General features: G+C 41.2%; 3 protein-coding genes across 3 annotated transcripts; 2 read left to right on the forward strand and 1 right to left on the reverse strand.

The window, feature by feature from the left end:
• Positions 1 to 2582: 2582 nt before the first annotated feature.
• Positions 2583 to 4106, forward strand: szl (sizzled). Its single transcript, XM_022213331.2, has 4 exons — positions 2583 to 2955; positions 3069 to 3235; positions 3376 to 3468; positions 3583 to 4106. Exons 1-4 carry the CDS (start codon positions 2675 to 2677, stop codon positions 3891 to 3893), a joined length of 852 nt encoding a protein of 283 aa, XP_022069023.2. The 5' UTR covers positions 2583 to 2674; the 3' UTR covers positions 3894 to 4106.
• Positions 4107 to 4358: 252 nt separating this feature from the next.
• Positions 4359 to 6723, forward strand: LOC110964559 (prolactin-like). Its single transcript, XM_051952091.1, is given in 6 exon segments — positions 4359 to 4369; positions 5425 to 5524; positions 5526 to 5606; positions 5754 to 5855; positions 5981 to 6166; positions 6490 to 6723. Coding segments are annotated over 6 exon segments (714 nt in total).
• A 354-nt stretch (positions 6724 to 7077) lies between these two features.
• dbx2 (developing brain homeobox 2) lies at positions 7078 to 11722 on the reverse strand. The gene is made up of 4 exons (XM_022213336.2): positions 11255 to 11722; positions 10267 to 10350; positions 8171 to 8355; positions 7078 to 7789 (listed from the first exon to the last, which is right to left on the reverse strand). The coding sequence occupies exons 1-4, from the start codon at positions 11523 to 11525 to the stop codon at positions 7598 to 7600; spliced, it is 732 nt and encodes a 243-aa protein (XP_022069028.1). The 5' UTR covers positions 11526 to 11722; the 3' UTR covers positions 7078 to 7597.
• Positions 11723 to 15682: the final 3960 nt, after the last annotated feature.

Raw genomic sequence — 15682 nt, forward strand, 5'->3', positions numbered from 1 at the left:
TCCCCCTCCTTTTCTTCCCAAACATGCCTTTGTCTTTGATGTACTTGTATGTCTCAGGTGTTTGCTCTGCTGTCCTGCTCTGCCAGTCAAGACTGTAATATAGAAGGAAGCATAGCCCAAACACAATTTATATTGGCTTATCCAAGTGGTGGTAGAGAAAAACCCAAGCTTTTACAAACCGGTGTCTGCTTATAACATTTAGTCTTGTTTTTTCTGGTGTTTGCGGGAGACTTTCAAATTAAAAGTAAGCTCTGCAGTATTATACAAATGCGATGAATTGTCTATACTTCAACTTACTAGATTTAACCATATTTTACTGTATTGCCAGCAATATCTGGCACACTGCTACAGCCAGTGATTGAAATAATGAGGAACTTTTTCTGAAGTGTTTGTGTGCAAGGATGGTAGTGCTAAAACATCTGTTTAATGAATGCTAAGTTGAGTCCTCAGCACATTTTTGAAGGTGCACAGACTTGCAAGATTGTGGTAGTCTTATTTAGAAATTTCATCCTGAGATGTATAACATTTTGAGTTGATCCTTGTGTTGTGACTTTTAGCTTTTAAGACTAGTCTTTGCTTTTTCTTCAGTTTCTGGATGGCTTTTAAATGTTTACAATGCTGGGAATGTGAATGCGGACTACATTTGGAGACTACTTATTTAAAGAACCATTAGGCAGTTTTTCTTAATCATTTTGGAGTCACTATGTTTTCGTGTGGCTTGTTGACATCAGTCTTGGCCAGATTGTTCATTTAGCTCACCACACTATCACCTTCTCCTTAACTGTGGTAGGGGCAGGCGACACATTACCAAGACAGACACAGTGTCTGCAGAGCAGCCATTAGGCCCTACAACAGACCCCTGCTGGGCTCCTGGCAGGGGGAACTTGTAATATGTGTGGACCTATTGTTCTCCCAAATTGGTCTGTGACTGTAATTGCCCAGTTAGTCCCCTCTTACAGGCTACACTCGTCTACCCGAACTGGAACCACCCTTCACTCATCACCTCAGGCTGTAAAAATTGGCTTAGCTGGGCCCCATGGAAGACTCTGGCTTGTTGCATGTGCATTGTCCTTGCTGCTGACAGGCCCGGTATACTGCTACAGAAGAGAGAGTAGGGCCAATCAGTCTTTACTTTAGCTTCTCTGAAGACATAATGACCCTAATGGGCTCAAGGGAATAGAAACCTCTGATTCATGAGGGAAAGTCCTCAAAAGGCCCAGAGGCATGCCTCTCAGATACACATCTAAACGTGGAGACAGACGACGTCCAAACAAATACGCTTTAATGCAGTTCTTAAATACGTCAAAGAATGTGACAAATGAGTGTCTGTACCTCTGGTCCGCATCTGAGAACAAGATCTCTTATCTGCACAATGGGATGTTGGCATGTTATTGCTGTGTGTGTATGTTTCTGTATGGCAGCAGAGGCTGCTCTGTTACAGCAGAAAATGCAATTTAAGTAAAACACAGAAACATAATTTCTTTAATATGTTCTCTCTGTCCAGTTTAATCCCAAATTTTTCCCTGCAAAATCAGTCTAGGCAGGAAGTAAGGAGGCCTAGTCATGTGACCATTCACACTAGTTACATGACATTGATGCAATTTAAAGGAGACAATGTATTCTTTCATTTTAAACCTTGCATTATCTGTCCAAAGCCAACACAACACTTACAGAGAATAAAAGTTATTTAAAAAAAAAAGAGCTGCAACAATTGCCAGTGGGATTAAACGGGTTAAGAAAGGGCTTCGTACTGAAATTGCATCAACTGATTCTAGCTATAATGTAGATGTTGCGTCTTTGTGCGAGCACCGTGTACAGTGAAAAGTGAGGCAGAAAGGTCTTTGCTGGTGTTGCATTTTACAGACAAATAAAAAGGTGGGTTCGTAGTATTTTGCATGTGGATTTGAGTTTGTGTTTGTGGCATATCAAAGCCAGGTGTGCCACCAGAGACGCTGCTTTGCTGATGAGAACTGGAGGCTGTGAAGATGAAGCCCTTCAATTAGGAAGCAGAGACACATAAAAGAGCCTTGCAGTATGAAGGAGACTGTCTGTCTACCAAAACCTTATGAGGAACTTTCAGAGATTCAAAGCTTCATATGGGGATTTTGTTTTGCACATCAGCCACTGCAAAAAAGAAAAGAATTGTTGGCCAATTTTATTTTTTTTAAACTTGGTGTGCTCCGGACTGATATAATGAAGGGCTGGACAAAACAACAAACAAATGTAACATTTTTAATACATTTTTGCAAACACAGTACAGATTGGATACTTGTTAGCCACATATATTTCAGAGTTAAGTTCTGTTCCACGAGGTGTTCATATTTTTGGACCTTTAAGAGCAAATTAAGGAGCTTGTTTTACTGGTCTTCCCTCATTGTCCCCCTCCCTCCACCATAGCGCACACGCCCTCCATTTCTTCTGCCTCCTCTCTGTCTGCAGTCATCGCAAAACAAGACGATGTCTCCAAACGCATTGTCTCTACGTCTTTGATAGTTCGTTGATAGCAGACTTAAAGACCGATGGGGCTGGGCTGATCTTGCTGAATATAAAGCAAACCGCATCAGTTGCAGAGCCATTCGAGGACAGGACAGACTGACAACAAGCAGCTCCAATTGAAGCTCCTCGATTTTATTTGTGGACTTGGACTCTGATTTTTTTTTTCTGACCTTTCACTATGGCTGCGTTCCTCGCTGTGTCTCTCGTGGTTCTGGCTTGTCCTTTAATGGCCTTTGACTTGGGTCAGTCCACCCGTTGTGTCACCATCCCTAACCAGATGAAGGTCTGCAAAGATGTTGGATACTCAGAGATGCGGCTGCCCAACTTTTTGGGCCACAGTAACCTGGAAGGCGAAGTGGTGCCACGTTCAGAGGACTGGAGGCCCCTGTTGCAGACCGGCTGCCACCCTCAAGCCCAGGCCTTCCTCTGTTCCCTTATTGCCCCCGTCTGTCTTGATGCGTACGTAGATTTATTTATTTTTTTTGTTGACCTTTGTAAAGCACTGCCTTTGGTTCCATAATGGTTGCAGTAATCGTTGGTCACTGTTAAACTTTTTCTTTTCTTTCCCTCAGGTTTATCCAGCCCTGCCGTAGTCTGTGTGTGGCGGTGAGGGACAGTTGTGCCCCAGTACTGGCCTGCCAGGGACACCCATGGCCTGAGGCTCTTGACTGTGACCGCTTGCCTGCTGAGGAAGACATGTGTCTTTCTCCCCATGCAAAATTTAGCCACTTTGCTAAAGGTAAAGGCTAATTATTTTTAGCTTCATTGTTTGTCATCCAATCGGATTCGTATACCACTGTGTTCTTGCTCTTTCAGATTACCTGCAGTTGCTACATGCGTTCTACAATTGCATTAAACAATGTTTAATCTATTTCACAGACTTGCCCAAACCTGCCTGCCAACGCTGTCCTTCTGTGGATGAGGCTCCTGCAATGGAAACAGTCCTGGATGCATTTTGCCGCCACGACTTTGGTATGTTATAAAGTCATTTCAAAAAGCTCATCTACTTTATATTTTGCAGTTTTGCATCACGTGTTCAATTTTTAATTTTCCACCTGCTAATTATTTGATTCCTCTTCTCCACAGCTGTGACGGCCAAACTTCACCGTCATCGTCTCCCGTCAGGAGAGCCAGAATTTCAGATAGAGGGCCGGGTTGAGTTCATCCGTCAGGGACCTCTATTGCCTTACGACACCCGGCATCTGCTCCATCAGTGGCTCCTCATCAACTGCAGATGTGCCAGTTTTCTTGTGCGTCCTGGGCGATCACAGCTTTACGTGCTGACCGGTTCGGCGCAGCCTGATGGCACACTAGCTCTAACTCGTGTCTTCCCTTGGCACAGAAAGGATGCAAACGTCGCACTGGCCATTCGCAAGTGGAAGCACCACAGATGTTGAATGGACATGGAAAAAAAAAACTGGAGCTCTGAGTCTGTTTGTAGGTTTAAAATCACATAATGATGAATGTCTTGCATATTTCCTCACTTTTTTGAACGAAATCAAGGAGAAGGAGAATGAATTTTAAGACTTTTGTAAAGGAAGGTAAATGATACAGAAACAGAGATGGATTCATATCACAATTTGCTCCCTTCACAGCTCATTATCTCATGTCTGCTTTCGTGGCACACAGTAATAGGATGCACTCAAATCTGTACATAGTATATAACAGATGTAAATTGACAGTAGATTATATTTTCTATAAGAATAATGGTGTATTTATAACATCTTTATAATGTGTGTTTTGTAAAAAAAAAAAAAAAAAAAAAAGATGACAATAAAATATTTGTCTAGTAAAACTGTTTTGCTGGGTTTTTTATTCCATATTCCTTAACCTTTTATAGACTGGTGTATTTATTTATCTCTATGCCTCACTGGTTCACTGTTTTCACCACAGGATGGAACACTAATGGAGAAATGGAGCTAATGGTGTATTTTTACGGTACTTAAAGGGTACAGAGGCAAAGTATTATGCATTATAGAAAAAAAAAACATGCACGTCAATGTGGATTTTCTTCCATTTCTGCCTGAAAAGTGGCTCTGCGTAAGAAGTCGAATTGAAATGACTCATGACTGTATTCACAGCAGACTATAGCACTAATGAGAAGATGAATCACTCGCTTTACATTTGAATAGCCTCGTTTTTACTACCACGCTGAGCAGACCTTGTTGAGGTTGCTGGACAATGCTTCTCTTTATGTAGCGTTCGGTTTAATGTTGTAGCCTTCACAGATGATGTCTTGGAGTTTCAAATAAATGCTGAATGTATGAATATTTTTTATCAGCCACACTAAGTGCTAATTAGCTCAAATGTATGAGCTTGTTTTCCCCCGGGGGAGAGCTGAGTTGCAGTGAAGTCGTAGCGTCTTTATTCCTGGAAATGTAATCATAGCGTATCAGATTTTTGATGTGATGAGATTCTACAGCATGAAAAGTGTATTGGGACTTATTTCATTGTGAAGTTGAATGGGAGCATTAGGAAACTCTGCATTGTTTTTGTTTTTTGTTAACTATTTCAACTATTTTTTTCACTGATACTTTCTGTTTTTTGGTGTGGTTTCCACGCACACAAATTGTAAAACTTTTGTACATCCTGCACACTAATGTTCATTACTTTCATTACCATTCTACATTCTGCTTTTTCCGCGTCACTTAATTTTGACTGCTCTTGGCTGAGCATTTATCTAGGCGTAGCTTGTGACGTACACAGAAAAATAATTTGAACCCTCTGCAAACCAATTTGTTTAATCAGCAACGTCATCATTGTACATTTTAGCCTCTGCTGGAGTAACTCTGACAGCAAAACTACTGTACTGGTTCTCCACTGCATGAAGGAAATCGTGAAACAAGGTAAGAAGGCAAAAACAAATACAGAATTTTAAAATATAGGTATAATGTTTGTGTGGCTGAAATGAATTTTTTTCTCTTTCAGTTTGGTTTGTTGTCCTTACACTGGTGTACCTGAACTTTTCCATGTGGCCTGTGGCACTGTCCCGACATGTGGCTACGGCCAGGCTGGCTGTCAGGTTCCTTTCACTGGCGGATCTCTTTGACAGGGTCATACAACAGTCCTCAAGAATGCATGGCATCTCCAGTGACCTGCACTCTCAATTTGTGAGTTTTTTCATGCTTGACATTCATCATCCATCACCATCCATCACTCCTTGTGTGCCATTTATTCACCATCAATCACCCTCGTTTGAGCTGACTTTTTTCAGCCTCCGGTATCACTGTGTGGTTGAATGTGTTTGATCTACATAGGAGCAATATTTCTTTCCTAACAAGAACCTGATGGGAAAACGGAAATGCCACACATATGGGATACTAACACCAGACGATAAAGAGAATGCACAAAGACTCGGAGTGAGTGTTAATATTACCTATGGCTATGCATGCACAGATCTCAAAAATATAGCAGGACAATTCGTGCATGATGCTTGGACTACAGCTTTGCCACCAAATTATTTAAGCCCTCCTTTCGTGTACAGAGAGAAGAACTGACAGGGGTGATTCTGATGCTGCTGGGGGCCTGGAATGACCCCCTGTCACAACTCTACTGGAGCATGTCTCAGGATCAGAATCAAGACTTCAACCACTACACCTCTAATAAGGCACTGGAGATCACCGATATGGTGCATGAGCTGAAAGACGGAGTGACAAAAATGGCTGAGAAGGTAGAGATCCACTTATGGTTGCTGTTCCTATAGATGTGTAATGTGGTCATATGTATTTTTATTTCTTTAGTTTGAGGGTGTTTTCTTTGGCTGTAATGTGTCACACTGTAGTTGAAAGTTATATGTATTCACTGTGCATCTGATTTAGTCTATTTTTAATGCTTTCTGAGAGGAAGTATTCAATAAAAATACGGCAAATTGGCAGTGTTTCTGAGCAGTGTGTCTTCTCAAACGACTCTTCATTTTCAATCACCCACGTAAATCTTATCTTTGAGCATTCCTTGAAGGAGCTAATATGTTAACTTTGATTCTGCCCACCTCAGATGAAGTTAGAGGGACTGCTCGGTAACACTGTGGGCTACGTCTCTCCGGAGAGTTTGGTCACCTCTTCTGCCTTTTCTTTCGACAAACGGGGAGCTCTCGACTCAGTGGACCATCATGGCCTACTCTACTGCCTCCGAAAAGAGACTCCAACAAAGTCTCTGCGGACTTTGTTAGAGTCTCTGCATCCTGAAATGCACCACCCTTCCAGCACTGGACTGTTGATGCTGCAGTGATAGCAAAGCCTAGTGAGGTTTATTCAAAATTTGACCTAAAAAAATACATCTTTGTCTCTCATTCACTTTTAACTATGCTTCGTGTTTTCCCTGCAGATGCTTAAATTCCTAACGCATTTCTTGTGTGTGTTGCTTTGGAGGATTGTGTGTCCTCTTGGACTATTATTGCTAGAGCTAATTAAACCATTTTGCTTTTGAGCATTGAGCATAAAAAGATGAAATAAAAAACATGTCCTCATTATCTTTTTTCGTCATATTCTTTTTAATGGGATGGCATATTTATTGAAATGCTAAATGGTGTTATAGTAGAGTGTTCATTAGCATCCAAATAGAATAAGTAAAACGGAGATCATGATTTGTTGAAACACTTTATTTACAGTTAATATTTTCATTCAAGATCATGAAAAAGAAATATTTACAAAATATGTCCAGTGAAATATGATTTCCAAAAGGATTCTAAACAGAGTATTAGTGTAAAGCTCACCAAAACATGAAATATAAAAAAGAGTTTGATATGATATGCAAATGGAAGTAAATGGAATGACTCATTTGGGCCTTGAAGTGATTGCAATTACAATTGAAGAGTGCAGAATTTTTCCTGGAAAGACTTGTCAGTGTAGTAACCGTGAAATTGCTTACTGGAGCCTGTGAAATGCAGTAAGATAGTCACTGACCAAGCAGTTGAGCCTATTTACATTCATGATGTCACAAAACGTGACATGCATTGCAGGAAAAGTTAATAATATCAGTGTTAGTCTTCACAGACAGTGTATTCCATCCATATATTTCTAACATCCCTCCAGTATTGCAGTCTTTTTAGAGGGTTTTAGGGATCTAAGAAAGTCACTTTTATTATCCACCCTGTTATTGCCTCTCATGTGTCCCTGGTACTCTTCTGGGCTGGCGATCGCTCTGTTTTTGCATTAGTGTGATTTTGTGATGGTTCTTCCTCGTCCTGAGCGAGACCTCGGGCCATGAGCTCATCCATTGGGGAGCGAATGGTATGAACCTCCTTCTCCCTACAGTTTCTCCACTTCATTCGACGGTTCTGGAACCAGATCTTTACCTAAAAGGAGCAGGAGAGGGGAAAAACATTGTAGTTCAACTGGCTTGCTCCATTTATTTTAGCTTTGCTAGTAACGCAGCTCGAGGGAGGGCAATATCTAGTTGTCTGTATACTACTTTCCAAACTGAAGTATCTGGGTGAATGGATTGCTGTGGAGCTTTGATCAGACAATCATGACAGAGAAAAAGCATTTTTCATTCGATCCTCTCATTCTACCTCCAGTACCTTTTGATTGTCCTGTAAAAGATGGTCATTCTGTGGCTTTTCATTTGGCTCCACCATGCTGTTTACATGTACGTCTCGTGGAGTTACTGTCACAGCGGTGGACTGTTTAAGCCAGTAGTCATGAGGAAAACAATGATGCTATTCCATTTTAATTACCTGTGACTCCTTGAGACTGAGATCTGCTGCCAGTTTGTTCCTGTCCGTCTTGCTGATGTACTTCTGTCTCCGAAAGGTTCTCTCCAGCTCCTTCCTCTGTTCTTCAGAGAACACAGCCCTCCTAAGGATTCCTCTTCGTGATTTAGGACTTATATTAGCAGACCACATTTGAATGTTGGCACCCTCTGAAAAATAAATTACAACAAAAACAGCACATACAGATGAGCTTCAGTGTCACCTAAACGTCGTGTCATTGGTAGTAAAGTAATTATCGGTGTTAAATGGTTCTTCTCTGGCCCGTGTACAGGTTGTTACAATCATAATGTCAGTGTAGCTTCATGAAATACAGGTGGAGAGAGGTGGTTAGCAGTGAATGGGGAATCAACAGCTAAATTAATGGTTAGCATGCCTGGATAATTTTTGAAGGTTATTTAAGATTTGGTTTTCTTAAATATGTTAAAGATACAAATCTGGTCCAGTCTCCAGTCTGTATGTATCACTCCAACAACCGTTCCACATTTCCTCCATTTTCAAACCAAGATGATAGCTGTTTTGGTCACACTCACTTTATCACTCACTTTCGATTTCTCTCTTTCTGTTTGTCCAATTTAACAAAGTGGGGGTGACTAAAGAGAATAGAAAGCCACTCCAACTGAGGAAAAAAGGGATTTGGTGACCTGTGAGGACCAATCCCACGCTGCTTCACTCACAGGTGCACGCACAACAAAAGTCAAGTGGAACAATTTATCCAATCTATTCAGCGTTGGCTTTTTAATCTGTACGACAAATCTGCACATAGACCACCTCTACGGAGCACAAAACAGGTTTGGACATGCTTCTCACTTCTCTATTGGAGCTCAATAGCGTTCACTTAAATAGCTGATTACCAGGTCATTCCTGGGCAACGTGTGTGTCTACCCTAGGGGGCCAACCATAGAGCACTGTGGGACACCAACAATGGAGCCGTTCAATGGAAATGCCATTACTCGAAGGCTCCGTGGCCCAACACTAAATCTTTTCTCTTGCAAGTTTGAGGCCAGTTTGTATGTGAAGATGAGCTCGAATAAGTCTATAAAAGTCACTTTCATTGAATGCTTTATGTCCTAGTCAAGAGGTCTCCAATGGGCAGGAATGAGAGTTGAAGGACAGGAGAAAGGAGGGGGGTCGGCAAACCAGGCTCTTTAGCCACACAATGGGCGGGGGATGTTCCTCGTCCAGCCCTCTTCTGCAGAGAAATGGGCGAGCTTTTTTGTGCTGAGTGGAGTTCATTGCTGCAGTGAAAAATTGCAGTGAGGTCGCGTGTGGATGGTGGAGTGAAAGTGCCAATTGGTCACGGCTGGAGTTGGCATTGTTTTGTTGCCGGGCACTGTGGGAAAGTGTCAGCCTACTAAGAGGACTGCAGGGACGTGTGGGATGAAGGCTTTCTGATTTGTGCTATTTTCCACAACTCTTGACAGGCATCATCGGATGCAGCAACTAATAACTTCCAGTTGCTCAGGGACAATGCCCAAATAAGACAAACGCTCGATTTGATTAATTCTGCCAGACTTTCTACACAAGCCCTAACAGATTTGCACTGAAACATTTCCACATATTTACATGTTTCACATTTTCCATCTGTGGAAAATTCCAACATTTCAGATGCACTTATATCTCTCCTGGTTGTTGCCACATTTAATTTAGCCTGAAGAACTCCAAACTGTTGGGATTCACTTCTAGTATTTTTTAATGTGCTCAGGGCATGCGACGCTTTAAAACTATTTACCTTACTCAACAGAAAGAATCCACACTTGGCAATTATTATCTTAATATGACAGAAGACAAGCTGTTTATTAGCATTGCATATTTGCGCTAGTAAACGTGTGTATTTGCAAGAACAAAACAGGGGGCCTCTGGGACTCCTAAAAGCCTTGCAACCCACCCCTCTTCCCCGTCCTAAACAGCCGTGAATGGTTATGAATAGAGCTGTGCGGAGTTGAACGGAGAATTAGCTCTTTGGCATTGCATCAGTAATTAGCTGTGGAGAGCATGGGGGACCCTGCTGCTAATGCTTAGAGAGTAGCTGAGGCATTGCTGATGAGGCATAAAACACTCACTGGAGAAGACAGGAGGGGGGCTGGACCCACCGCAGCATGCCAACAGATACTGCGGGCTGCGCAGGAAAACACTGCTCAGCACACCTGCAAAGACAGATAGGAACGGTCAGATATAGAAATGTCCTCGCCAGGTGTGAGATGTGTCGAGGGAATGTTTGTGGATTACTGCCAGTTTTGAACAGCACTAGGAGACCTAGTTTGTGTCATTTTAAGAAGCAGTTTGTTTGAAAGTTTAAACTTGAATTGCCTGGGTTATATTTGGGAGATGGAAATGACCAAGCGATGATTACAAATCTTAAATATTTGTAAAAGTTTGCAGGTTTTATAGTAAAACAGAAAAAGAAAAAGGATTTTTATTTCCCAGCCATGTGTTTGATTTCAGGAGTTAAGAGCGTTTAAACTGTTTGTGGATTGAAATGTTATCTGTTACTTGTTTTCTGTCATGCTACAGAGTAAACTTTGTTAAATGTTCCTTTACCGAACTTTATTTGTCGTTTAAAGTGAAATTTGGAGTCTGTCCCATCAGACATTTAAACTCTGATCAACGCTTTACAACATAGTTAACAGTGGACATCATAAATATGTTTTTCTTTAATTGCATTGTTTTCATTGATATACATTTTTTAGAGAATATTTTTTCTGTATTTTTGTTTACAAATTCACAACATTCTGCTCCTTAATGTCAGCATGGCGATGACTCACCCGCTTGACGGTAACTTCTAAAGATGTATAGAATCTACCTTTAGATCATACAAAAATAAATAATAATATTTTCCAGCCTAGCTTAACAAATGAAGCTGTATTTATTCTCTACATTTTGTGAGAAAGAAGAGACAAAAGGAAGAGAAAAAAACTAAACAGAAAGTGCTGTTTGAGTGTAAAGATGCTGCTTTGCATGTTCAAAACCCTTGACCTAATCTGAAGATATTAGAATTTGTTCAAAAGTCTGCTTGCAATTAAAAAAAAAACACTTAAAGAATCTGTTAACCTGAGTGTGGAAGAAGCGGTCCTCGTAAGTCTTTGACCTGCTGGGGACTGTTGGTCTGGCTGTGATAGGCTCCATGCTCAGGGCCCCAGCTTCTCCTCGGACGTTCACATGCTGCCCGTCTCAGGTGTCCACTCGCCGTCCCCTCTGGACGGGCTGAAGGTGTCTGCAGCAGATTGTCGATAAGAAAACTCTTTCCTGAGCTCCCAAAGCCTGGTAAAGCGGGAGGAAAGCCTGCCATATTCCTTCTGGTACAGCTCTGAACTGAGACCATCCTGTTCGCACAGTGACCCGAACACTTGAGTTCCCTCTCCAGCAGTCACAGCTCAGTGACACTAAATTCTCCTTTAATCCCCTCTTGAGTGACCAGGCCAACTTCATTAAACTCTGAAGAAAACAAAAGTTCCCTGCTCTTCCTCTTTCGGGCCTGCACTTTGCTACAGGGCCGCGTCGTGATTGGCTGAGAGGCTCTAATGTGCTTCTCAATTCAGATAAGGCTGGGGCCTTTCTGGAGTGGCAGAAGGTGGGTCTGGCTCATTCATTATGTCAACTAGCCTATTAAATGATAGACACCAGAGACAATGCAGTGCTGGCCAAAGTTTAACATGCACCAAACAGTCTTCTCCAGTAGTAAATAGTTTTCTCTTTTCTCCAGCCTCCCTCAGAGCTCCATTGTGCCCCACACAAACCCCTGAGCAGTTCATTTGAAATGTGCTTTTTTCTTTCAGTTTAATTTCAGAAACTCTCTGCTCTTTGCCGGTTTTCTCGGTTGCAAAAGGATTTAAAAACAGGCTGACGGTGAAATGTGATGGTGACATTTTCTCCCTCCGTTATCAACTAATTTCAAAAAGCTGATGAAAAGTTCTGTTACTTTTCCTGGAAATTACGCCCCCCAAGGATACTTCATACTGTTTTCCAAGACGGCCGGATTTTTTTCATGAATTGAAGTTTGATCTTTTTAATGGATTTATTATTTATTAGATTTGTATTTTCAGTGTTTTTCCCCATCTTCATGCAGTTGCATAACAGCTATATTAGTGGTTCTGTAAAACACAAGAATAGAATTTACTGGTACATTAAAGTCTTTAAAATTAAATTTCTGAAAGTGAACATTGTATAAAATGAAAAGTTTACATGGAGACAGTTTGTTTCTCTGAGGAAATTTTTCTGTTGCATATAATTGTGGATAGTAAACTCTATATCATTAAAAAAGTCTGTTTAATGATGAAAAAAAACCTTGCAAGCTGTTACTTATTCATTTTTTGGCAACTGTTTTAGTTGTCCATTAATCAAAAGGTTAATTTTACATTTATAGGTTGGTTTACAGAGTGATCCACTGACTGCAAATGATCACTTATATTTATTTATTTATCTAGTCTTCAGTGCAGTTGTGGTTATATTTGCATTTTTGGGTGTTGAAACTGTACTAACGTGTAATGTTGTGCCATAAACACGTCCAATAAGAGGCTTGTGTAACCTTTCACACTGCAGCTAATGATCCTCAACATCCTAATAGAAAGTCCAACAAGAGGGCCGACAGACCCAGAGTTTAGGCACAGTAAACAGGCATATCCACACTGCTCTATGAGTGTGTAGGGGGGTGAGTGGGAGCTGCAGTCTGCACGTGTAGATACCTCATGCTGAGCATGGAAATTGGCCCAGACAGCTCAGCCTATTGTGTGACGGCCAGGGAGCCAAAGGTTGCTTGTAATCAAATTTGAGGTTTTATTCCTCAGACTGGTGGAGAAGGCATAGCGCTCTGTCACATGATGAGTGTTAGCAAGTCTGTGTGCACTATCCACTTTTGTGTAGTGAGTGTGTGTTAACATGCAACACAGAGAGTGGCTGTGATAGACCCCCTGAGCTTTTTTGTTTGCTGGAGAATCATTTGTTTATATGACAGAAAACCGGAGGGAAGACCACCCTCCTCTCCAGTGCTGCTCTTAACTGTATTCGCTTAGACGGTGAAAGCGTCCTCGTTGTGCTGAAAGTGTGTTTTATGAGATAACATTGAGGATATTTTTTTTCACTTTTCTCGTAAATTAGCCCGTGAGCAACAAGCAAGACTCTCTGAAAACTTTGAAAGCTAAAAAAAAAACAGCTGACACCCACTGCAAGATTGTGTGTTTGTATTAAATTGCATATTTCTCTGTGTTCACTGACATTTTAGGTAGAACCAATCTCACGCGACTTTGTGCACAATTTCAATTGCTAAGAGCGTATCATTATTAAGATTCACCACTGTGTAATTAGCCAGATTCCAATAGAGCTCTCCAGGAGAGGGAGGTATAATTAGGCTATTCTTAAACAGTAGGTCTTAGAAACAAGTTCATGTGAATTTATTTGATGTCCATCTCTTTTGAGAAATGGAGGGAAAGAAACAGGGGTCCCTTCATTCAGAATCCTCACAATGGGTCTGTTGAAAGCTAGCACTCTGCAGGCCGGCTGAGATCCCTTTTCTCTCTTTCTTAACCCCACTAAAGCTCTTAAAAAGATACCGGCCCATTGCACACGCAATTGATATTCCACCACTCGAACTTAATATTGTGAATGGAGGGCCAGGTTCTGTGAATCAGGAAGACAATGCGCTTAGCTTAGCAGCAAACTGGCACTTTGTGTGCGGTGTCTGTGCCCCAGAGGAGGAAGTTTCTAATGTGAGGCTCACAATTGTGTGTCTATAGAGTTCTAATGAGCTTCTGTATGCTGAGTGAATGGCTGTGGGCCATTCACCATGAGGGCCCAATGAGCCAGCTCACTGCACACATTCACAATAGGATCCAGAGGGAATGGGAGTGGCTGTGTGGGGCAACTGCGCTGCTTAGACAGTCTATAAAAGCTCAGCATACGTATGAGCGCGTTTTGATGAAGAGTACAACCATATTAACGTGGTTACACTAAAAGCATTTCTTTTTGGCTCAATTTCAAGTCTCCATTTGTACTGTCCAGATGTTCTCATCAAAGAGGAAGGCTTCTTCAAAATGATCAGACGAGGTAATATATGCAGAAATGTCAGTTTGCTGTCACAAAACAGTGTTACAAGCCAGTCCATATATATTTATTACATTTATATTTGTCTAAGTGCAAGATTTCGATAAACAAGTAAATACACTTTGGGGTACTTTAAAGTGAAGGCCCTCAGGGATCTGAGTTTTCAAGGACATAAGGAGCAAATTTGTTCTAAAAAGTCAGCATTTTGGTTCCTCAGTTGGGCTTTTTTTTTTTTTTTTTTTTTTTTAAGCAAAGGCGGTTTAAAACAAGTTCAAAGTTAAGCATTTAATAGGATGTCTTTTATTATTTTTAATTAGATATATTCGATTATTTCTTTGGAGCAATGGTCATTGAACGCCAGCAAAGACACAAGCCTTGACTGAAAAAGAGCCAGCTGAATAAAAAAACTGAATATTTGGAATAATATTTGGGGCTGTTGCTAAATTCTGTAACACCTTGGTCCAAACATCCCAGTGATAAAGTGATACAGCTCCATGAAGCAGTTCCTTTTTCACTCCACTGACATTTGCAAACTACTTGCCAGCAAAGCTAAGACATAAAGACACATTATGAGCTAAACTCTGCTATATGACGAAATGCTGTTTCACATTTTCTCTACATCAGTTCACATTTATTTATTTATTTATTTTTTATGTCTCTATTTGGTAGGGACAGTGCACATTAATGAATGCCCATTTGTCTAGAAATGGACATATGAGCACAATGTTAATTTACATGCAACATTTAGAAGGCTAAGCAATTATTTTATTACCTTCCTTTGCATGTTCTGCGTCAGAAATGATGGCATATGCAACAGGTGGTCTTGCCTCCTCTGATATACAGCATCTAATTAATATTTTAGCAGCATGTAACCTCTATGGTGTGCACACTGTTCAGTCATATCTGGTATTTCAAGGTACTTCTGCTCAGTGAGTCAGAGAAGACGGCGTCACCAAAAGAGTAAATTTTCTACTCCTCTTTGGGGCACATTTGCCCACAAAGCTCCTGAAGTAGCGACTCTGCTTCTTTTAATTAGCTCGCTTTCTAGCTTGTGCCTGCAAGTGACAATGTGTCCCCCATTTTTCATGTAATCAAGGATTCGGCCTGGGGATGGTCCAAGGGTGACACTGTCTGTCTGACCTCAGTACTGCTCCTCTGTGATGGTGTGGCTGCAGTTCACTGCCGTGCACACAAGATGGCATCGAGAGAACGAGAACCATCAGCACTTAAGGGGCCGCAATTCAATGAAAAGTCACATTTTGTGTGGTTTTTGCAGTTGTTACAGTGTTTGATCCTCTTGTCAGAACAACAGCATCAAATCCCTGAAAATGCAACTTAACGTACACCAGATGGGTACCTTTTGGAATCACCAATACTTTGAATCACAGGTCAGTTGGATGTTGAAAATTAAAGCTCTTCTTTGTTAGCAAGTCATATTTTTAT

This window comes from Acanthochromis polyacanthus, chromosome 8 (assembly GCF_021347895.1).
Source record: "Acanthochromis polyacanthus isolate Apoly-LR-REF ecotype Palm Island chromosome 8, KAUST_Apoly_ChrSc, whole genome shotgun sequence".
NCBI lineage: Eukaryota > Metazoa > Chordata > Actinopteri > Pomacentridae > Acanthochromis > Acanthochromis polyacanthus.